This window comes from Catharus ustulatus, unplaced genomic scaffold (genome assembly GCF_009819885.2).
Source record: "Catharus ustulatus isolate bCatUst1 unplaced genomic scaffold, bCatUst1.pri.v2 scaffold_134_arrow_ctg1, whole genome shotgun sequence".
NCBI lineage: Eukaryota > Metazoa > Chordata > Aves > Passeriformes > Turdidae > Catharus > Catharus ustulatus.
Genome location: NW_024879480.1, coordinates 818 through 22741, shown reverse-complemented (window position 1 = coordinate 22741; position 21924 = coordinate 818). Strand labels below are relative to the sequence as shown.

General features: G+C 40.2%; 1 protein-coding gene across 1 annotated transcript; it reads left to right on the top strand.

Moving 5' to 3' along the window:
- The first annotated feature begins 11835 nt into the window (after window positions 1-11835).
- On the top strand, window positions 11836-21234 carry LOC117011405. The gene is made up of 11 exons (XM_033086765.1): window positions 11836-11994; window positions 12538-12603; window positions 13081-13146; window positions 13693-13761; window positions 15047-15112; window positions 16016-16084; window positions 18591-18653; window positions 19445-19507; window positions 20061-20102; window positions 20304-20366; window positions 20906-21234. The coding sequence occupies exons 1-11, from the start codon at window positions 11944-11946 to the stop codon at window positions 20993-20995; spliced, it is 708 nt and encodes a 235-aa protein (XP_032942656.1). The 5' UTR covers window positions 11836-11943; the 3' UTR covers window positions 20996-21234.
- Window positions 21235-21924: the final 690 nt, after the last annotated feature.

The window sequence follows — 21924 nt, the reverse complement described above, 5'->3', positions numbered from 1 at the left end:
GTATCACAGTCCTCACCATGGCTTGCAGGAGAATTTCAGCTCTGAGGCTCAGAGCACCTCTTGCTTCCCCTCCCTCTTTTCTACCGACCTTGGTGTCACCATGTTGTTCTCCTCATGTGCCTTCACCATTTTTTTGTTCTGACTTGGGAGAGGACTGGTGTCCATAGTGTTCACATGTTCTCAAGTTCTGTCAGTTGAAAAGCTTTTCTAGAGTTCTGCAGCATTAAAAGGTTGATCCTGTCTGGGCTCTGCACTGGGGAATTGCTCCTCATGCCTCTCACGTTGGTTCCCGCCGGCACCATGCGGGCTGCGCCAGCTGCCGGCTGCACTCAGCACCTTTCTTCAAGCTGAATCCAGAAAAGGCACAGCAGAGCAGGTGCCACCACTTGGCCCTTCTGTTGGCAGCATGTCCGGCTAAAGGCAGCTGAACAAATCCAGTTCCTTGCGAGCTATCCCAGGATGGCCACGGCCGCCTGGCGCTGCCCTGGCCGTGCCAATCTTGGCCGTGTGGTCCTGGCCACGTGGCCCGACCCGGACAGGAGGGTTCTGCTGCCTGCCAACCCCCCGCGGAAGAAAAAGAGAGTTCCCAAGGTTTTGTCTCTTGTAGATAAAATATCCTAGAAGCATGACCACCTTTTGTAATGGGCTTAGCAGTGTGCCTGTTCTCAAAGGCAGACATGGATTGGTTTTGCCAGGCACAAAGGAAGCTTTTAGCTCCTCACAGAAATATCACTTCCATGGCTGGCTTCTTCCCTCCTCACCAAAATTAACCCATGCAAAACCAACACAGATAGGCCACAGAGAAGAATTTCCCACCTATTGAGACGATCACAGACACGAAAAAATGTATCAGTTATTTGCCTGTATCAGTACAGGCAAAACCAGAAAAGGGTATTAACAATGTTTACGAAACTGGAAGTGTCTGTGATGCTGAATACACCAGGCAGTGATGTCTCCCAGAAACTACTCTTTTGCTGGAGAAATTGCTATTCTTACCTGCTTTTAATCGACTGGGCGTCACTTGCTGACATTACTGCAGAGCCAAGGAATGCCGGTATCCCAGTACAAATGCTCTCCTGATCATGTGTCTTTGCTTACTCAAATAGTACTCGTAACCAAATAGTATAAATCACACAGTATAAAATAATAACAATATGAAACTTATAAATCACATGATGTGACTTAGGACAAGGTGTTCAGAAACACAGTAGTTCAACTCCACACTTGCTCTTTGGTAAAGAAAGTGCCTTTTCTATGCAAAAATTGTTTGTTGCTCAGTATTCTAGGCAAGTGAACTTTTAACTTGTCAGACTATTGTAACATATTTGAATATTTCAGTGAATTAATTTAAATGTTGTCTGTAACAATATGCCTGACTAATATTTGAAGAGTATGAAGTGTTGATTTCAGTTGATGGTGAAATATGTCCAAATGTAAAGGACTCCCTTCTGTGACTAACAGGGCATGTGTTCCCTAATAACAGTAAAAGGGAGACTGTAGAATAAATTTCTTTACGTTATTTAAAAGCACAGCCTTGAAATTAAACTGATGAGGGGAAAAAGATGTCGGTAAGGATTTGGAGCACTTCAAAAAATGTGCTGTTGTTTTCCCATACTTCCTAATGTAGGGTATTTTTGCTATTGTCTTTTGTCAATTGTCTTTGTGTGTCCTTTGTCAGTGTGTTTCAAATAAGCACTTAATACAAGAAGGAAACACGTTAAAGTACTTTAAATGTATGTTCTGTCTTAACTTGTTTTTTATTCTATTTTTCTTCCAGTATGCTGGGGAGAGCCTAGCCACAGATCCTACACTTTGTCAGGAACTGAGATACCCTCTGATGGGACACTCTACATAACCCGCCCTACATCTGGAATCGACACAACCATTGGTGTGTCACCCTGCAGAACCTGTTCTGTGTCTGGAACCAGCACAGCCTTTCATTGCAACCATAGTAATACCAATTCCATGCATTTCCTTGCTTTTTAAAATGGACTTTCTCTGAACAGATTCCATTCAGCTTCCATTTGTACCCCAAGGAATCAGTACATCTCATGGTCCTGCTCCTGATGGTAAATTTCTTTTTCAAGCAATTAGAGTCACTTGGATATGGGTTTCTAGGGAGCATCTCCCTTCATGTAGCACAGCTTCTGTAGGCAAATAACAACAGTAGTTAAGTGCAAAGATAATGGAGCAATAAAGTAAATACCTTCAGAAATGATCTGTGACTTTTTTGTAATGAGAAAGGGGGTGGTGAAAGCTAACACAGGGATGAAAATTTTTGTCAGGGAGACTGTAAAATTAGTTGGTTTACTGGATTAAAAAAACAACACCGTAGCATCATAATGATGAGGAGTAAAAGATTCTGTCCTCATTTGTTCTTTATTCTCTTTATTTAATTCCAGTACGCTGGGGAGAGCCTAGCCACAGATCCTATACTTTGTCAGGAACTGAGATACCCTCTGATGGGACACTCTACATAACCTGCCCTACATCTGGAACCAACACAACCATTGGTGTGTCACCCTGCAGAACCTGTTCTGTGTTTGGAACCAGCACAGCCTTTCGTTGCAACCATAGTAATACCAATTCCATGCATTTCCTTGCTTTTTAAAATGGACTTTCTCTGAACAGATTCCGTTCAGCTTCCATTTGTACCCCAAGGAATCAGTACACCTCGTGGTCCTGCTCCTGATGGTAAGTTTCCTTTTCAAGTCGTTAGAGTCACTTGGATATGGGTTTCTAGGGAGCATCTCCCTTCATGTAGCACAGATTCTGTAGGCAAATAACAGTAGTTAAGTGCAAAGATAATGGAGCAATAAAGTAAGTACTATCAGAAATGTTCTGAAACTTATTTCAGATGAGAAAGGGGGTGGTGAAAGCTAACACAGGGATGAAACTTTTTGTCAGGGAGACTGTCAGGTTTTTTTTTTTTCTTACTTAATAATTCCCTTTCCTTCAAAACATAACCCTTTCTGCTCTGTGCATTTCCTTGATGTATAAACTTTACCTTCTCTGAACAGATGCTTTTCAGCCTGATGTTTCACCCCCAGCAGTCAATGCACCTGCTGCTCCTACACGTGCTCGTAATGGTAAGTATGATTTCAAGCAAATATGGTCACTTGGATGTGGATTCAGAAACAGCATCTCCCTTCATGCTGCACAGCTTCTCTAAGCAAATACAAGACCATTTAAATGTTAATGTAGTGGAGTAATAGAGCCAATGCTGACAGAAATGGTTTGTGACATTTTCCAGAAGAGAAAGGCATGGTGAAATCTAACACAGAGATGAAATTTAAAAAAATTTTTTTGTAATTAATTTCTTGTAATTTCTTTTTCTCGTGGTTCACATTTTTGTGGATATTTTTAGTTTTAGTTGTCTTTGGTTGCTTGGTTCATTGGATTTTTTTTTGTTTTGATGAGTGTTGGTGGTGGATAGGTGTTTGGTTTTTCATTTTTTCTTCTATTACTCTTTTTTAATTCCTCCCCTTTTTTGGGTATTATTTTGTATTGTTTTGGGTTTTTTCGTTTTCGTTTTTTCTTTCTTTTTTTTTGGTTGCAAAATCTTTTTCCTTTCCTTCTGTTTTAAACCATTAACAAAATTGTAATATCCACTCCTTGCAATCATAACCATGCCAGTCAGTTCTTTGGATCTCCTTTCTTTTTAAACTTTACTTTCAACGATATTGTAGGAATTTGTGACACTGGCTTTTTTTTCCTTGACAATAGTGTGGGACAGAATTAAATAACTGTGGACCTCCAATAATTGTAACTTTTCTTAGTACTGTTAGTAGTGGATGGTTTATTTGCTTTGAAACATGTGAATATTCTTTCTGTGACACTAAATCAAGTAAAATACAATAGTGTTGTGGGTTTGACATTGACTAAATGCCAGTGTACCCACGGACAAATAATTTACCTCATCTCTTTTGCCATAGTTGAGCAGAAGAGAGGAAATAACAATTTAAAAGCTAATGGGGTGAGATAAGGATTAGGAGAAAAATACCTCAGGGGAAAAACAGCTTCAAAATTTAAAAATCTATAACATGGATGAAGAAAAATGTATTAACAGAATTTTAAAAGGATAACGAGGACTAATAACACCTCTCCCCTCCCCCAGCCCTTCTTTCCTTCCCACCGACAATGCAGGGAGACAGAAACATGGGGGTTTTAGTCAGTTTGTCACTTCTAAAAATCTTTTTCAGTTCACTTAGGGAGAGTAGTCTTTGTCTATGCCATGGGGTCGTTCCCATGAGAGACAGCTCTCTGTGAACTTTATCAATGTGGTTTTAATTTTTAGGAGATGAAGTCCCTCCCAAATCTGCTGCAATGTGAGTCCCTCACTGCAGCAAAACAGTCTTCCCAACAGGTTTTTTTTTTTTTTGTGAGCTATTTAGTCAATGGGGTTTTATTTTAAAGATCAGCTATTCTCGTCTAAAAGAAAGGGTCTTTTTCTTGTATTTCTGGAAGCAAGGGTTCTCCCTCTCTCTGTTCAAGTCTTTCACCAGATCACAATTTCTCAGCATCCACGCATTCTAGCATGAGCACCTTTTTCTCACAGGCTGTGGGTGAATTCTGCATTCCCCCATGCACTTAATGAATTACAGGGAAATAGATTGTTGTATTATAGTCCTCACCATAGCTTGCAGGAGAATTTCAGCTCCGAGGCCCAGAGCAGCTCTTGCTCCCCCTCCTTCTTTGCTACCGACCTTAGTGTCACCATGTTGTTCTCCTCATGTGCCTTCACCATTTTTTTGTTCTGACTTGGGAGAGGACTGGTGTCCATAGGTTCACATGTTCTCAAGTTCTGTCAGTTGAAAAGCTTTTCTAGAGTTCTGCAGCATTAAAAGGTTGATCCCGTCTGGGCTCCGCACTGGGGAATTGCTCCTCATGCCTCTCACGGTGGTTCCCGCCGGCACCATGTGGACTGCGCCAGCTGCCGGCTGCACTCAGCACCTTTCTTCAAGCTGAATCCAGAAAAGGAAAAACAGCAGAGCAGGTGCCACCACTTGGCCCTTCTGTTGGCAGCATGTCCGGCTAAAGGCAGCTGAACAAATCCAGTTCCTTGCGAGCCATCCCAGGATGGCCGCGGCCGCCTGGCGCCGCCCTGGCTGTGCCAATCTTGGCTGTGTGGTCCTGGCCACGTGGCCCAACCCAGACTGGAGGGTTCTGCTGCCTGCCAACCCCCCACGGAAGAAAAAGAGAGTTCCCAAGGTTTTGTCTCTTGTAGATGATATATCCTAGAAGCATGACCAGCTTTTGTAATGGGCTTAGCAGTGTGCCTGTTCTCAAAGGCAGACATGGATTGGTTTTGCCAGGCACAAAGGAAGCTTTTAGCTCCTCACAGAAATATCACTTCCATGGCTGGCTTCTTCCCTCCTCACCAAAATTAACCCATGCAAAACCAACACAGATAGGCCACAGAGAAGAATTTCCCACCTATTGAGACGATCACAGACACGAAAAAATGTATCAGTTATTTGCCTGTATCAGTACAGGCAAAACCAGAAAAGGGTATTAACAATGTTTACGAAACTGGAAGTGTCTGTGATGCTGAATACACCAGGCAGTGATGTCTCCCAGAAACTACTCTTTTGCTGGAGAAATTGCTATTCTTACCTGCTTTTAATCGACTGGGCGTCACTTGCTGACATTACTGCAGAGCCAAGGAATGCAGGTATCCCAGTCCAAATGTTCTCCTGATCATGTGTCTTTGCTTACTCAAATAGTACTTGTAACCAAATAGTATAAATCACACAGTATAAAATAATAACAATATGAAACTTATAAATCACATGATGTGACTTAGGACAAGGTGTTCAGAAACACAGTAGTTCAACTCCACACTTGCTCTTTGGTAAAGAAAGTGCCTTTTCTATGCAAAAATTGTTTGTTGCTCAGTATTCTAGGTAAGTGAACTTTTAACTTGTCAGACTATTGTAACATATTTGAATATTTCAGTGAATTAATTTAAATGTTGTCTGTAACAATATGCCTGACTAATATTTGAAGAGTATGAAGTGTTGATTTCAGTTGATGGTGAAATATGTCCAAATGTAAAGGACTCCCTTCTGTGGCTAACAGGGCATGTGTTCCCTAATAACAGTAAAAGGGAGACTGTTGAATAAATTTCTTTACGTTATTTAAAAGCACAGCCTTGAAATTAAACTGATGAGGGGAAAAAGATGTCGGTAAGAATTTGGAGCACTTCAAAAAATGTGCTGTTGTTTTCCCATACTTCCTAATGTAGGATATTTTTGCTGTTGTCTTTTGTCAATTGTCTTTGTGTGTCCTTTGTCAGTGTGTTTCAAATAAGCACTTAATACAAGAAGGAAACACGTTAAAGTACTTTAAATGTATGTTCTGTCTTAACTTGTTTTTTATTCTATTTTTCTTCCAGTATGCTGCGGAGAGCCTATCCACAGATCCTACGCTTTGTCAGGAACTGAGATACCCTCTGATGGGACACTCTACATAACCCGCCCTACATCTGGAATCGACACAACCATTGGTGTGTCACCCTGCAGAACCTGTTCTGTGTCTGGAACCAGCACAGCCTTTCATTGCAACCATAGTAATACCAATTCCATGCATTTCCTTGCTTTTTAAAATGGACTTTCTCTGAACAGATTCCGTTCAGCTTCCATTTGTACCTCAAGGAATCAGTACACCTTGTGGTCCTGCTCCTGAAGGTAACTTTCCTTTTCAAGCAGTCAAGAGTCTCTTGGATATGGGTTCCTAGGTCCCATCTCCTTTCATGTTGCACAGATTCTGTAGGCAAATACAACAATACTTGCTTCATTTCCTTGGATTTTTTCAAATTTACTATCTCCAAAGTAAATTTACTTTCCTCAGAACAGCATCTTTTTGGCATCTCTTTGAACCCCAGCCAGTTGGTACCATGTACTATTTACTAGTTTGAAAACACACCATGAGGAGTTTGCAATTCAGAGCTACTGACCACTGAGGTGGTGGCAGCAGTCCAGTTAAATGGTGGTTGCAGTCCTGCTGAAGTGACAGCTGTGGTTCTGTTGAGGCAGCAATCCCATAGAAGGGTCTGGTCTTCCTCTGAAGTGCCAGTGGTAGTTTTGCAGCTCTTACCATCTGAGAGTCCAGTTAGTATAGCTGCTCTGGTGCTCCAAAACCTCAGATTGTATTCAGGTAGGAATGCTTGGTTGTGCCCCTTGGGCAGGGCATCTCAAAACAGGATGATGTAATTTCATGAGGGATGCAGTGAAGCCATGATGGCCCATTAGCCGAGATCCTGGAGGGAGATACCAGGGATGAGTCATGGAGAGAATAAAGAACACTGCCCCATTTATCTTAACAGCTGACACAGAGGGTAATAGAATACAAACTTTTTGGTTATATCTTACATTATAACCTAAGACAATGAAGTAAATTAATTTTCTCTGAACAGACTCCTTTTGGGGTCACATTGAACCCCAAGCAGCTGGTACACATCCTGCTCTTCCTGATGTCTGATAAGTCTACTTTGTCATGGAATTATATCTACTTTGTCATGGAATTACAGTCACTTGGATGTGGTTCCTTGCCAGCATCTCCCTTCATGCTGGACAGATTCTGTATGCGAACACAACAATATGTAATTACAAACATAATGAAGCTGGAAACGTGGTGCTGCTAATAGAAACCTTTTGAAATTTTTGGAAGAGAAAGAGGATGATGAAAGCTAACACAAAGCTTAAAACTACTGCAGTAATATTTTTTTCCTATGGATCCTTAATTGCTTGGATATTTTAGGTTGGTTGAGGGGGTGGTGGTGGTTAGGTGTAGGTTTGGTTACTGGAGTTTTTTGTTTGTTTCTCTCTATTATTTAAATGTCTTTCTTTCTTTCTTTTTTTTTTTCCCTCCAAAGACTTTTTCCTTCTTTCTGTTATAAACCAGTAATATTTTTGTACTGGCCTTTCTTTGCAAACACAACCATTTCAGTGCTGCATACTTCCTTACGATTTTTTTTCATTTTTTTTTTTTTAATTTTAAAATTATTTTCTCTGCACAGAATCTTTTTGGGGTCGCCTTGGACACCAACTAGCCAGAACACCACCTGCTCATGCTCGTTTCAGTGATGGTAAGTCTGCTCTTCGAACAATTTTCGTCAGTTATTTGTAGGTTAAGAACCAGAATCTCCCTTTATGCTGCACAGCTTCTGCAGGCAAATACAACAGTATTTAATTGTTAACTACAGATAAACTACTGCAAATGGAAACATTGTGACACTTTTTTCAAAAGAGAAAGGAGATGGTAAAAGCTAGTGCAGGGATTCAAATTACTACTGAGTTGTTTTTTCTTTCTATTGGTCCCAATTTGGTTGCATATTTTAGGTTTTAATTTGGGTTTGGTTGCTTGGTAGGTTGTGTTTTGTTGGTTTTAGACAGTGTTAATGGGTGGGTGAGTGAGGGGTGGGTGTTTGGTTTTGATTTTTTTTAATACCATTTTTTATTTCCTCCCTCCCTCCGTCCCTCCATCCCTCCTTTTTTCTTTTTTCTTTTCGCTTTTTTCTTTTATTTCTTCTATAGATCATTTAGATTTTTATAATAGCTTATCCTTGCAAAATCAACCCTTTCAATTCTGTGCAAATCTTTAGTTTTTAAAATGTACTTTCCCGGAATTTTACTCTGAATTTTCTCTGAAGTAATTTTACTTTCCCTGATTAGAATATTTTCAGCCTCAATTTGTGCCCAAAGGAGCTGTTGCACCTCTTGCTCCTGAAACTGATGGTAAGTCTGCTTTTCAAGCAATTTTAACTCACTTGGATATGGGTTCCTAGCCAGCACCTCCCTTCATGCTACACAGATTCTGTAGGCAAATACAAAAGTACCTAATTGTAAATATAATGCAGCATTAAAACTAGTACTAACCAAAATATACTGAGACATTTTTCAGAAGAGAAAGAGGATGCTGAAAGTCAAGACAGAGACTAAAGTTACTCCTGGAATGAGTTTTTTTCTGTTGGTCCTTTTTTTCTTGGGTACTTCTGCATTTAGTTTGGGTGAGGTTGTTTGGTTGGTAGGATATTTTTGGTTTTACATAGTAGTAGTACTGGGGGTTGGGTGTTTGCGATTTCGTTTTTCTGTTACTTCCTTTAATTTTTTTTTCCCTCAAAGACATCTTTCTTTCTTACTTTTTTTAATAAACTGCATATTTTGTAGCAGCCTTTCCTTACAACCATAACCATTTTGGCTGTGTGCATTTCCTTGCATTTTCACATTTCCCTCCTCTGAAGTGAATTTACTTTCTCTGAACAGATCAAGTTCGGGTTAATGGTGTACAACAAACAGTCCATACACCTCCTCCTGCTCCTGCTCCTTGTGGTAAGTCTGCTCTTCAAGCAATTTTATTCACTTGAATGTGGGTTCCCAGACACTATCTTCCTTCAAGCTGCACAGATTCTGTAGGCAAATGAAGTTTTACATAATTGTAAATATAATGCATTGTTAAAAGTAGTGCTAAGAGAAATGTTCTGAGATTTTTTTCAGAAGAGAAAGGTACTGATGTAGGATAACACAGGGATTAAAATTACAGTAATTTCATGATTATAAGCCGCACCATATTGACTAAAGTTTTGGTCCGTAGCCGGAAGTGCAGCTTGAATTCCGGAGCGGCTTATGTATGAACGATTTTCAGAAATTTTCAAACCCAGAAGTGAGAGCCTGGAGCAGCAACGAGCCGAGCTGCAACCCACACAGCCCCAGCGACAGGGCGGCGCTGCCGATCCAAGCCTGTGATATTTCTCTGTATTTTTTTCGGTGTTTTCAGTCTTGTGCAGCTGAGTTGCTGCCCAGCTCTCTGCCCACCCAAGCGACTGCCTGGCTCTCTGCTCGCCTGAGTGGCTGCCCTGCTCTCCGCTCGCCCAAGCGGTTGAGCAGCTGCCCTGCTCTCTGCCTGCCCAAGCAGCTGAGTGGCTGCCCCGCTTTACACTCGCCCAAGTAGCTAAGTGGCTGCCCAGCTCTCCGCTCACCCAAGCAGCTGCCTGGCTCTCCGCTTGCCCAAGTGGCTGCCCGGCTGCGAGGCTGAGTGGCTGTTTAAAGGCAATGCGGATCTGTTGGAAACGCTTGTAAAACAACCACACTATTGTTCGTATCTTTTTCCACTCGTAAATAAAACTTGCAGGATACGCTGCTGCAGCTATTGTCTGTATCTTTTTTCACTTGGAAGTAATGTTTCCAAGGCTGGCACCTACCAGTAGACCTGCAATCCGTGATTCTGTTACTAATAGGCAACTTTGTGAAAGTTGCACACGGATCCTCACTGTGAACAAAACTGCGGCTTAGAATCCAGTGTGGCTTATATATGGAAGAAAAACGAAACTTTACCGACACCCCGGAAGTGCAGCTCCTAATCAGTGTGGCTTGTAATCGTGAAATTGCTGTACTACTGTAATCACTTTTTTTCTACTGGTTCCTAATTTGGTTTGATATTTTATATTTTGGTATGGGCTTAGTTGCTTGGTTGATTGGACTTTTTGTTTTTGTGGACTCTTGGGGATGAGTGGATGGGTTTTTGACTTATAAATCTTTTCTTTATTAGCTCTTTTAACTCGATTCTTTGTTTTTATTTTACGTAAGGCTTTTCCCTTTCTTTCTCTTATAAAACATTAATATTTTCTAATACCCTTTTTTAGCAATCATAACCACTTACGTTCAGTGCATTTCCTTGCATTTCAAAACTTTCTTTTACTGAACAGATATTTTCTGACATTGTTCAGGTGAGAAAGGGAAAGGTGAAAGCTCACACAGGGAATAAAATTACTCCTGGAATGAGTTTTTCTGCTATTGAACCTTAATTTGCTTTGATATTTTACAATTTGGTTTCTGCTTATTTGCTTGGTTGGTTGGAATGTTTGTTTTTGGGATTGTTGGGAATGGGTGGATGGGTTTTTGACTTATAAATCTTTTATTACGTCTTTTAATTTCTTTCTCTGTTTTTATTTTACCAAGCCTTTTTTCTTTCTTTCTCTTACAAAAAATTAATATTTTGTAATACCCTTTCTTTGCAATCATAACCACTTATGTTCAGTGCATTTCCTTGCATTTTAAACCTTTTTTTTACTGAACAGATATTTTCCAGCCTTGTGTTTCAACCCCAGCAGCCCGTGCATCTCGTGCTCCTTCTCCTGCTTCTGATGGCAAGTCTGATTGCAAGCAAATATGTTCCCTTGGATGTGGATGCAGAAGCAGCATTTCCCTTCATGCTGCAAAGAACATATATGGAAATGTAATGATACTTAATTGTAAACATAATGGAGCAATAAAATTAATGCCGACAGAAAACTTTGAAGACATTTGTCAGAAGAGAGAGGGGATGATGAAAGCTAGCTCTGGGACTAAAATTACTTCTGTAATGAGTTTTTTTTCTATTGGTCCTTCTTTCAATGGGTACTTTTGCTTTTCGTTTGGTTTAGGGTGTTTGTTTGGTAGGATTGTTTTGTGTGTTTTTGGAGAGTAACAGTACTGGGGCTTCGATGTTTGGATTTTAGCTTTTCTATTACATCCTTTAATTTCTTTTTTTTAAACCAAAGACTTTCTTTCTTTTCTTTCTTTCTTTCTTTCTTTCTTTCTTTCTTTCTTTCTTTCTCTCTCTCTCTCTGTCTTTCTTTCTCTTTCTTTCTTTCTTTCTTTCTTTCTTTCTTTCTCTTTCTTTCTCTTTCTTTCTTTCTCTTTCTTTCTTTCTTTCTTTCTTTCTTTCTTTCTTTCTTTCTTTCTTTCTTTCTTTCTTCCTTTCTTCCTTTCTTCCTTTCTTCCTTTCTTCCTTTCTTCCTTTCTTCCTTTCTTCCTTTCTTTCTTTCTGTTATAAACCACTAACATTTTGTAGCAGCCTTTCCTTACAACCATAACCATTTTGGCTGCGTGCATTTCCTTGCTTTTTCACATTTCCCTCCTCTGAAGTGAATTTACTTTCTCTGAACAGATCAAGTTCGGGTTAATGTTGTACAACGAACAGTCCATACACCTCCTCCTGCTCCTGCTCCTGATGGTAAGTCTGCACTTCAAGCAATTTTAGCCGCTTGAAAGTGAGTTCCCAGACACCATCTTCCTTCAAGCTGCACAGATTCTGTAGGCAAATGAAACTTTACATAACTGTAAATACAATGCATCGTTAAAAGTAGTGCTAAGAGAAATGTTCTGAGATGTCTTCAGAAGAGAAAGGTGCTGGTGTAGGATAACACAGGGATTAAAATTACCACTGTAATGGTTTTTTCTACTGGTTCTTAATTTGGTTTGATATTTTATATTTTGTTATGGGCTTAGTTGCTTGGTTGATTGGATTTTTGTTTTTGCGGAGTGTTGGGGATGGGTGGATGAGTTTTTGACGTATGAATATTTTCTTTTATTCCTCTTTTAACTTGTTTCTTGCTTTTTCTTTAACCCAAAGCTTTTTCATATCTGTCTGTTATTAACCATTAACATTTTGTATTAGCCTTTCCTTACAAGCAGAAACATTTCAGGTCTTTTCCTTGTTTTGTGAACTTTACCGTCTTTGAACACGTTTCTAAGTCTTGTGTTTCAATCCCAGCAGCCAGCACATCTGCTGCTCCTTTTCCTGCTGGCAAGTCTCATTTCAAGCAAACATGGTCACTTGGAGGTGGGTTCAGAAGCAACATCTCCCTTCCTGCTGCAAAGCTCATATAGGCAAATTCAATGATATTTAGAGGAATAAAATTAATGCCATGAGAAACTTCCGAAGACCATTGCAGGAGAGAGAGGGGATAGTGAAAGCTAGTACAGAGATTAAAATTATTCCTGGAAGGAGTTTTATTCTATTGGTACTTTTTTCCCTGGGTACTTTTGGTTTTAGTTTGGGTTAGGTTGTTTGGGTGCTTAGATTTTTTTTGTTTTTACAGACTATCCAAAGTGGGGGGGTTAGGTGTTCTGGTCTAAGCTTTTCTATTACTTCCTTTAATTTCTTCTTCAAAAACCAAAACTTCTTTCTTCCTTTCTGTTATAAACCACTAACATTTTGTAGCAGCTTTTCCTTAATACCATAAACATTTTGGTTGTGTACATTTCCTTGCTTTTTCACATTTCCCTCCTCTGAAGTGAATTTACTTTCTCTGAACAGATCAAGTTCGGGTTAATGTTGTACAACGAACAGCCCATACACCTCCTCCTGCTCCTGCTCCTGATGGTAAGTCTGCTCTTCAAGCAATTTTATCACTTGACTGTGAGTTCCCAGACACCATCTTCCTTCAAACTGCACAGATTCTATAAGGCAAATGAAACTTTACATAACTGTAAATACAATGCATCGTTAAAAGTAGTGCTAAGAGAAATGTTCTGAGTCTTTTTTCAGAAGAGAAAGGTGCTGATGTAGGATAAAACAGGGATTAAAATTACCACTGTAATGATTTTTTTTCTACTGGTTCTTAATTTGGTTTGATATTTTATATTTTGTTATGGGCTTAGTTGCTTGGTTGATTGGATTTTTTGGTTTTTTGGAGTGTTGGAGATGGGTGGATGCGTTTTTGACTTATGAACATTTTCTTTTATTCTTCTTTTAACTTGTTTCTTGCTTTTTCTTTAACCCAAAGCTTTTTCATATCTGTCTGTTATTAACCATTAACATTTTGTATTAGCCTTTCCTTACAAGCAGAAACATTTCAGGTCTTTTCCTTGTTTTGTGAACTTTACCGTCTTTGAACACATGTTTCTCAGTCTTATGTTTCAATCCCAGCAGCCAGTGCACCTGCTGCTCCTTTTCCTGCTGGCAAGTCTCATTTCAAGCAAACATGGTCACTTGGAGGTGGGTTCAGAAGCAACATCTCCCTTCCTGCTGCAAAGCTCATATAGGCAAATTCAATGATATTTAATTGTAAACATAACAGAGGAATAAAATTAATGCCATGAGAAACTTCCGAAGACCATTGCAGGAGAGAGAGGGGATAGTGAAAGCTAGTACAGAGATTAAAATTATTCCTGGAAGGAGTTTTATTCTATTGGTACTTTTTTCCCTGGGTACTTTTGGTTTTAGTTTGGGCGCTAAGATTTTTTTTGCTTTTGCAGTGTATCCGTAGTCGGGTGTTAAGTATTTTCGTTTAAGCTTTTCTATTACTTCCTTTAATTTCTTTTTCAAAAACCAAAACTTCTTTCTTTCTTTCTGTTATAAACCACTGACATTTTGCAGCAGTTTTCCCTTGCATCCATAACCATTTTGGCTGTGTGCATTTTCTTGCTTTTTCACATTTCCCTCCTCTGAAGTGAATTTACAGTAAATTCACGAATACAAGCTGCACTGAGTATAAGCCGCATTGCCGGGTGTTGGCAAACATTTTGTTTATTGTCCATAAATTAGATGCACCTGAGTATAAGCCGCTCTGTCGTTCGCAGCGAGGACCCATGTGCAACAAAGTTGCCAGTTAGTAACAAAACTGCGGCAGGGCGGGGTTTACTGGCTTGGCTCGGGCCATGAGGGCTCGGGGCTGCCAACAGGGCTGGGTGGCCCAGCTCAGCGCTGCTGCTCGGCAGGGCCACTCAGGTCCGGCCACCGCCACTGCTGGGCTCGGTCACCCCAGCCTGGCACTGCCCCGCGGCGGCAGGAGGGGCACAGAGCCCGCCGGCACCTGCGGCGGCCATGGGAGTCAGGGATGTAGCCTGCCTGCTCCTGCAGCAGCGGCACGCGGCGACGGGAGCAGCCCGAGCCGCGGGGCCAGCAGGAGAGAGCTGCCCGCATTCCCCCGAGCTGTGGGGCCAGCATGAGAGAGCTGCCCCTGCTTCCCCCGAGCCGTGGGGCCAGCAGGACAGAGCTGCCCTACCTTCCCCACCCCCTGTGCTGCCTGCACAGAGCAGCTCCACCCGCCACGCAACAGAGTAACAATTTGTAACAACCACGTAAATGCAGGGTTTGCTGGCAGGAGCTCGACTTGGCAGTTTGCACTGACTTGGTTTGCGCTCCCAGGGTTGAAAATGTCAGAAAATTATTCACATATTGACCGCACCTGAATATTAGCCGCATTTCCAGTATGGGAGCAAAATTTTGGTCAAAACAGTGCGGCTTGTATTCGTGAAATTACTGTACTTTCTCTGAACAGATCGTGTTCGGGTTAACGTTGTACAACGAACAGTCCGTACACCTCCTCCTGCTCCTGTTGCTTGTGGTAAGTCTGCTCTTCAAGCCATTTTATTCACTTGAATGTGGGTTCCCAGACACCATCTTCCCTCACACTGCACAGGTTCTGTAGGCAAATGAAACTTTACATAATTGTAAATACAATGCAGCGTTAAAAGTAGTGCAAAGAGAAATGTTCTGAGACTTTTTTCAGAAGAGAAAGGTGCTGGTGTAGGATAACACAGAGATTAAAATTGCTACTGTAATGTTGGGGGTTTTTTTACTGGTACCTATTTCCTATGATTTTTTGCTTTGTTTAGTTTTAGTTCGAGTTTGAATGCTTGGTTTCTTGTATTATTTTGGTTTTGGGGAGTCATTGTTGTGGGTGTGTGGATGTTTGATTTTTGTTTTTTATTTATTTCATTACTTCTTTTGATGTCTTTCTTTTTTTTTTTCTTTAACACAAATCTTTTTCCTTCCATTTTTTTAAACCATTATCATTTTGTAATACCCTTTCCTTGCAATCATAACCACTTATGTTAAGTGCATTTCCTTGCATATCAAAACTTTCTTTTGCTGAACAGATGTTTTGTAACATTGTTCAGATGAGAAAGGGAAAGGTGAAAGCTCACACAGGGAATAAAATTACTCCTGGAATGAGTTTTTCTGCTATTGAACCTTAATTTGCTTTGATATTTTACAATTTGGTTTGTGCTTAGTTGCTTGGTTGGTTGGAATGTTTGTTTTTGGGATTGTTGGGAATGGGTGGATGGGTTTTGACTTACAAATCTTTTATTACTTCTTTTAATTTCTTTCTCTGTTTTTATTTTACCAAAAGTTTTTTCCTTTCTTTCTCTTATAAACCATTAATATTTTATACTACCCTTCCTTCCAAACATGACTCCTGCTCTGTGCATTTCCTTCATTTATAAACTTCATCTTCTCTGAACAGATGTTTATCAACCTGATGTTTCACCCCCACCAGCCGGTGCACCTGCTGCTCCTCCTCGTGCTTGTAAAGGTAAGTCTGATTTCAAGCAAATATGGTCACATGGATGTGGATTCAGAAGCAACATCTCCCTTCATGCTGCACAGCTTCTCTAAGCAAATAGGAGAATACTTAAATATTAATGTAGTAGAGTAGTAGAGCCAAAGCTAACAGAAATGTTTTTTGACATTTTTCAGAAGAGAAGGTGTGGTAAGAGCTAACCCAGGGATGAAAATATTTTTAATTTTTTGTAATTGATTTCTTGTAGTTTCATTTTCTAGTGGTTCCCATTTCTTTGGATTTTTTTTTTTTTGGTTGTCTTTGCTTGGTTGGTTTGTTGGGTTTTTTTTTTGGTTTTGATGAGTGTTGGTGGCGGGTGGGTAAGTGTTTGGTTTTTTACTTTTTCTTTTATTACTGTTTTTAATTTTTTTTTCTTTTTTCCCAGTTCCAAAGTCTTTTTCTTTTCTTTGTGTTTTCAACCATTAACAATTCTGTAACATCCACTCCTTGAAATCATAACCATGTCAGTCAGTTCTTTGGATTTCCTTTATTTTTAAACTTTACTTTCAACGATATTGTAGAAATTTGTGACACTGGCTTTTTTTCCTTGGAAATAGTGTGGGACAAAATTAAGTATCTGTAGACCTCTAATAATTGTAACTTTTCTTAGTACTGTTAGTGCTGGATGGTTTATTTGCTTTGAAACACGTGGATATTCTTTCTGTGACACTAAATCAAGTAAAATACAATAGTGTTGTGGGTTTGACATTGGCTAAATGCCAGTGTACCCATGGACAAATAATTTACTTCATCTCTTCTGCCACAGTTGAGCAGAAGAGAGGAAATAACATTTTAAAAACTAATGGGGTGAGATAAGGATTAGGAGAAAAATACCTCAGGGGAAAAACAGCTTCAAAATTTAAAAATCTAGAACATGGATGAAGAAAAATGTATTAACAGAATTTTAAAAGGATAATGAGGACTAAAAACACCTCTCCCCTCCCCCAACCCTTCTTTCCTTCCCACCGACAATGCAGGGAGACAGAAACATTGGGGTTTTAGTCAGTTTGTCACTTCTAAAAATCTTTTTCAGTTCGCTTAGGGAGAGTAGTCTTTGTCTATGCCATGGGGTCATTCCCACAAGAGACAGCTCTCTGTGAACTTTATCAATGTGGTTTTAATTTTTAGATGCTATTTAGGATTTAGCCCAAATGTGCTGGAATGTGAGTCCCTTTCACGGGCTAAACAGTCTTCCCAGAAGTGCTTTTTTTTTTTCAAGCTATTTAGTTAATGGGATTTTATTTTAAGGATCAACTGTTCTAGTATAAAAGAAAGGGTCTTTTTCTTGTATTTCTGGAAGCAAGGGTTTTCCCTCTGTTCAAGTCTTTCACCAGATCACAGCTTCTCAGCATCCACGCATTCTAGCGTGAGCACCTTTTTCTCACAGGCTTTGGGTGAATTCTGCATTCCCCCATACACTTAATGAATTACAGGGAAATAGATTGTTGTATTACAGTCCTCACCATGGCTTGCAGAAGAATTTCAGCTCCGAGGCCCAGAGCACCTCTTCCTCCCCCTCCCTCTTTTCTACCGACCTTGGTGTCATCATGTTGTTCTCCTCATGGGTCTTCACCTTTTTTTAGCTCTGACTTGGGAGAGGACTGGTGTCCATAGGTTCGCTTGTTCTCAAGTTCTATCAGTTGAAAAGCTTTTCTAGAGTTCTGCAGCATTAAAAGGTTGATCCTGTCTGGGCTCTGCACTGGGGAATTGCTCCTCATGCCTCTCACGTTGGTTCCCGCCGGCACCATGCGGGCCGTGTTGGCTGCCGGCTCCACTCAGCACCTTTCTTCAAGCTGAATGCAGAAAAGGCACAGCAGAGCAGCTGCCACCACTTGGCCCTTCTGTTGGCAGCATGTCCGGCTAAAGGCGGCTGAACAAATCCAGTTCCTTGCGAGCCATCCCAGGATGGGCGCGGCCGCCTGGCGCCGCCCTGGCCGTGCCAGTCTTAGCCGTGTGGTCCTGGATATGGGTTCCTAGGCATCATCTCCCTTCATGCTGCGCAGCAAATAACAACAGTAGTTAAGTGCAAAGATAATGGAGCAATAAAGTAAGTACTATCAAGAAAATTCTGACACTCGTTTCAGATGTGAAACGGGGTGGTGAAAGCTAACACACGGATGAAACTTTTTGTCAGGGAGACTTTAAAATTAGTTTGTTTACCGGATTAAGAAAACTCTAGCAACTATAATGATTAAGAGTAAATCATTCTGTCCTGATTTGTTTTTTATTCTATTTTATTAATTGCAATATGCTGGGTAGAGTCTAGTCTTTGTCAGGTACTGAGATACCCTCTGGTGGGACACTACATAAGCTGTCCTATGTCTGGAACTGGCACAACCTCTGGTGTGTCACCCTACAGAACCTACACTGTGTCTGGAATCAACCCAGGCTTCCCTTCCAACCATAACTATTTCAGTTCTGTGCGTTTCCTTGGTTTCAATATTTACATTCTCTGAAGCTACTTTACTTTCTCTGGCAGAATCTATTCCAAGTTACTTTATGCCCCGAGGAGTCAGTATACCTGTTGGTCCTGTTCCTAATGGTAAGTCTGCTTTTCAAGCAGTTTTAGTCACTTAGTGTGGCTTCAGAGCCAGCATCTCCCTTCATGCTGCACAGCTTCTCTAGGCAAATAACAACAATGCTTGTGTGTAAAGATAATGGAGTAATACATTTTGTGTTAACAGAAATGTTCTGAGACATTTTTCAGAAAAGAAAGGGGGTGCTGAGAGCTAACATGGAGATGAAAATTTTTGTCAGGGCAACTGTAAAAATAGTTCGTTCACTGGATTAGTAACACACTCTGGCAATTATAATGATGAGGAGTAAACAATTTCTGTACATAATTGTAGCCCTTCAAATAAAGTGCTGCTGTTTTCCAAGACTTCCTAGGGAAGGATACTTGTGCTCATGTCCTTTGTCCAATAAAGATTAATATCTATAACCAGATGCCCTGTGTTTCAAAGAAGCCCTTAAGACAAGAAGGAAGAAGTTATAAGTACTTCACATACATACCCCTGTTTGAGGTGTTTAATAGCAAATTTCAATTCTATCTTGATTTGTTTTTTATTCTTTTTTTTTATTTCAGTATGCTGGGCAGTGCCTAGACACAGATCCCACAGTTTGTCAGGTACTGAGATATTCTCTGGTGGGACACACTACAGAACTTAACTCTTTGTCTGGAACTGACAAAACCTCTGGTGTGTCACCCTACAGAACCTACACTGTGTCTGGAACCAACCTAGGCTTCCCTTCCAACCATAACTATTTCAGTTCTGTGCATTTCCTTGGTTTCAATATTTACATTCTCTGAAGCTACTTTACTTTCTCTGGCAGAATCTATTCCGAGTTACTTTATGCCCCGAGGAGTCAGTACACCTGTTGGTCCTGCTCCTTCTGGTAAGTCTGCTTTTCAATCAGTTTTAGTCACTTAGATGTGACTTCAGAGCCAGCATCTCCCTTCATGCTGCACAGCTTCTCTAGGCAAATAACAACAATGCTTATTTGTAAAGGTAATGGAGTAATAAATTTCATGCTAACAGAAATGTTCTGAGACATTTTTCACAAAAGAAAGGGGCTGTTGAAAGCTAACACAGGGATGAAAATTTTTGTCCAGGAGACTGCAGAATAAGTTTGCTTTCTTGATTAAAAATACCCACTCTAGCAGTTATAATGATGAGGACTAAAAGATGTCAGTACATATTTGTGGCATTTCAAATTAAGTACTGTTGTTTTTCAGCACTTCCTAGGGAAGGATACTTGTGCTCATGTCCTTTGTCCAATAAAGATTAATATCTATAACCAGATGCCCTGTGTTTCTAAGAAGCACTTAAGACAAGAAGGAAACAATTATAAGTACATCACATACATACCTCTGTGAGAGGTGTTTAATAGCAAATGTAGATTCTGTCTTGATTTGTTTTTTATTCTTTTTTTTGTTTTTTAATTTCAGTATGCTGGGCGGTGCCTAGACACAGATCCCACAGTTTGTCAGGTACTGAGATATTCTCTGACACACTACAGAACTTAACTCTTTGTCTGGAACTGACACAACCTCTGGTGTGTCACCCTACAGAACCTACACTGTGTCTGGAACCAACCCAGGCTTCCCTTCCAACCATAACTATTTCAGTTCTGTGCATTTCCTTGGTTTCAATATTTACATTCTCTGAAGCTACTTTACTTTCTCTGGCAGAATCTATTCCAAGTTACTTTATGCCCCGAGGAGTCAGTACACCTGTTGGTCCTACTCCTCCTGGTAAGTCTGCTTTTCAATCAGTTTTAGTCACTTAGATGTGGCTTCAGAGCCAGCATCTCCCTTCATGCTGCACAGCTTCTCTAGGCAAATAACAACAATGCTTATTTGTAAAGATAATGGAGTAATACATTTTGTGTTAACAGAAATGTTCTGAGACATTTTTCAGAAAAGAAAGGGGGTACTGAAAGCTTACACAGGGATGAAAATTTTTTTGGGGGCAACTGTAAAAATAGTTCGTTCACTGAATTAGTAACACACACTGGCAATTATGATGAGGAGTAAACAATTTCTGTACATAACTGTAGCACTTCAAATAAAGTGCTGCTGTTTTCCAAGACTTCCTAGGGAAGGATACTTGTGCTCATGTCCTTTTTCCAGTAACGATTAGTATCTTTAATCAGGTGCTGTGTGTTTCCAAGAAGCAATTAGTACAAGAAGCAGTTATAAGTACTTCACATAGGTACCTCTGTGAGAGCTATCTACAATAGCAAATGTAGATTCTGTCTTGATTTGTTTTTTATTCTTGTTTTTAATTGCAGTGTGCTGGGGAGTGCAGGCAGGCAGGACTTACCATGTCTCACAACCATCAGGCTCATTACTCATCGTTTTGCCATCCAGATCACAGATGAATTCCTCCTATGTTATCCTACCAAATCCTTTCTCCACTTCCAATCCCTCTAATTGGAGTGCGCAAGCAACTGGGAGTGGCTCTACATTCAGCTCATGCTCCGGTTACAGATCTTGGCCATTCAGCAATTTTTGGTCTTCCGGTCCCTCCGACTCATCCTCCAGTTTTGGATCACGCAGAGCCTATTCTGTGCCTTCATTCAGATCTTTTCTGAACCAGAATATCTCAGCCAGAACCAGAAGAAATCTGTCTTGGCTGTGACAGTTTTCTGATGGAATATCCTAGCCTGTCCTCACAAGGAAAAAACTCTAGAAATGTAAAAAGAACTAATTAAAGTACAGCTTTACCAACCTGTGTATTGTAGAACAGTGCATCTTTTTTGTCTTTAATTTCATATTTTTATGAAAATGTGCATTCACATCTTCACATTTCTTAGTTTTTAAGTATTCATATACCAAAACACTTTTAAAACTCTTATTTATTGTAGTTGTTAATTGTTATATAGTATATTTTCAAATGTTCTAGAAGAACACCTTTTGGGTGGTTTTCCTTTTTCCTAAAAAGCAAATCCATAAGCCATTTTAGTCTCTGTCTCTCCAAGTTGTTTCATGCCTGTCTATTTTAAACCAGGACTACAATACTTTAATAAGGTTAGGAGGGGTCCATGAAATGTACACCAGTGATTCCTCTTGGGGAATGTCACGGCCCTGACATGAGTCTCTTTTTTATATATATTTTCTCTTATCAGCTCAGGTGCAGACACATATTTAACTGCAAACTTAAGACAGATGAGCAAAATAAAAACAATGTGATGGGCCATTGGGAGCACCCTTGCTGATCCTTCTGCTTTTTCAGTTGAGCAAGACTCTCATCCAGGCAAACAGATTGCACTTAGTAATACACAATCATTTGGCAGGAACTCTATTCATT

Coding starts and splice junctions, on each gene's coding strand:
- LOC117011405 (XM_033086765.1), top strand. CDS start 11,944: ATGTTGTACAACGAACAGTCCATACACCTCCTCCTGCTCCTGCTCCTG. Junction 13,147..13,692: donor TCCTGCTCCTGCTCCTGATG/GTAAGTCTGCTC, acceptor TTTCAATCCCAG/CAGCCAGTGCACCTGCTGCT. Junction 19,508..20,060: donor TGTTGGTCCTGCTCCTTCTG/GTAAGTCTGCTT, acceptor TTTTAATTTCAG/TATGCTGGGCGGTGCCTAGA.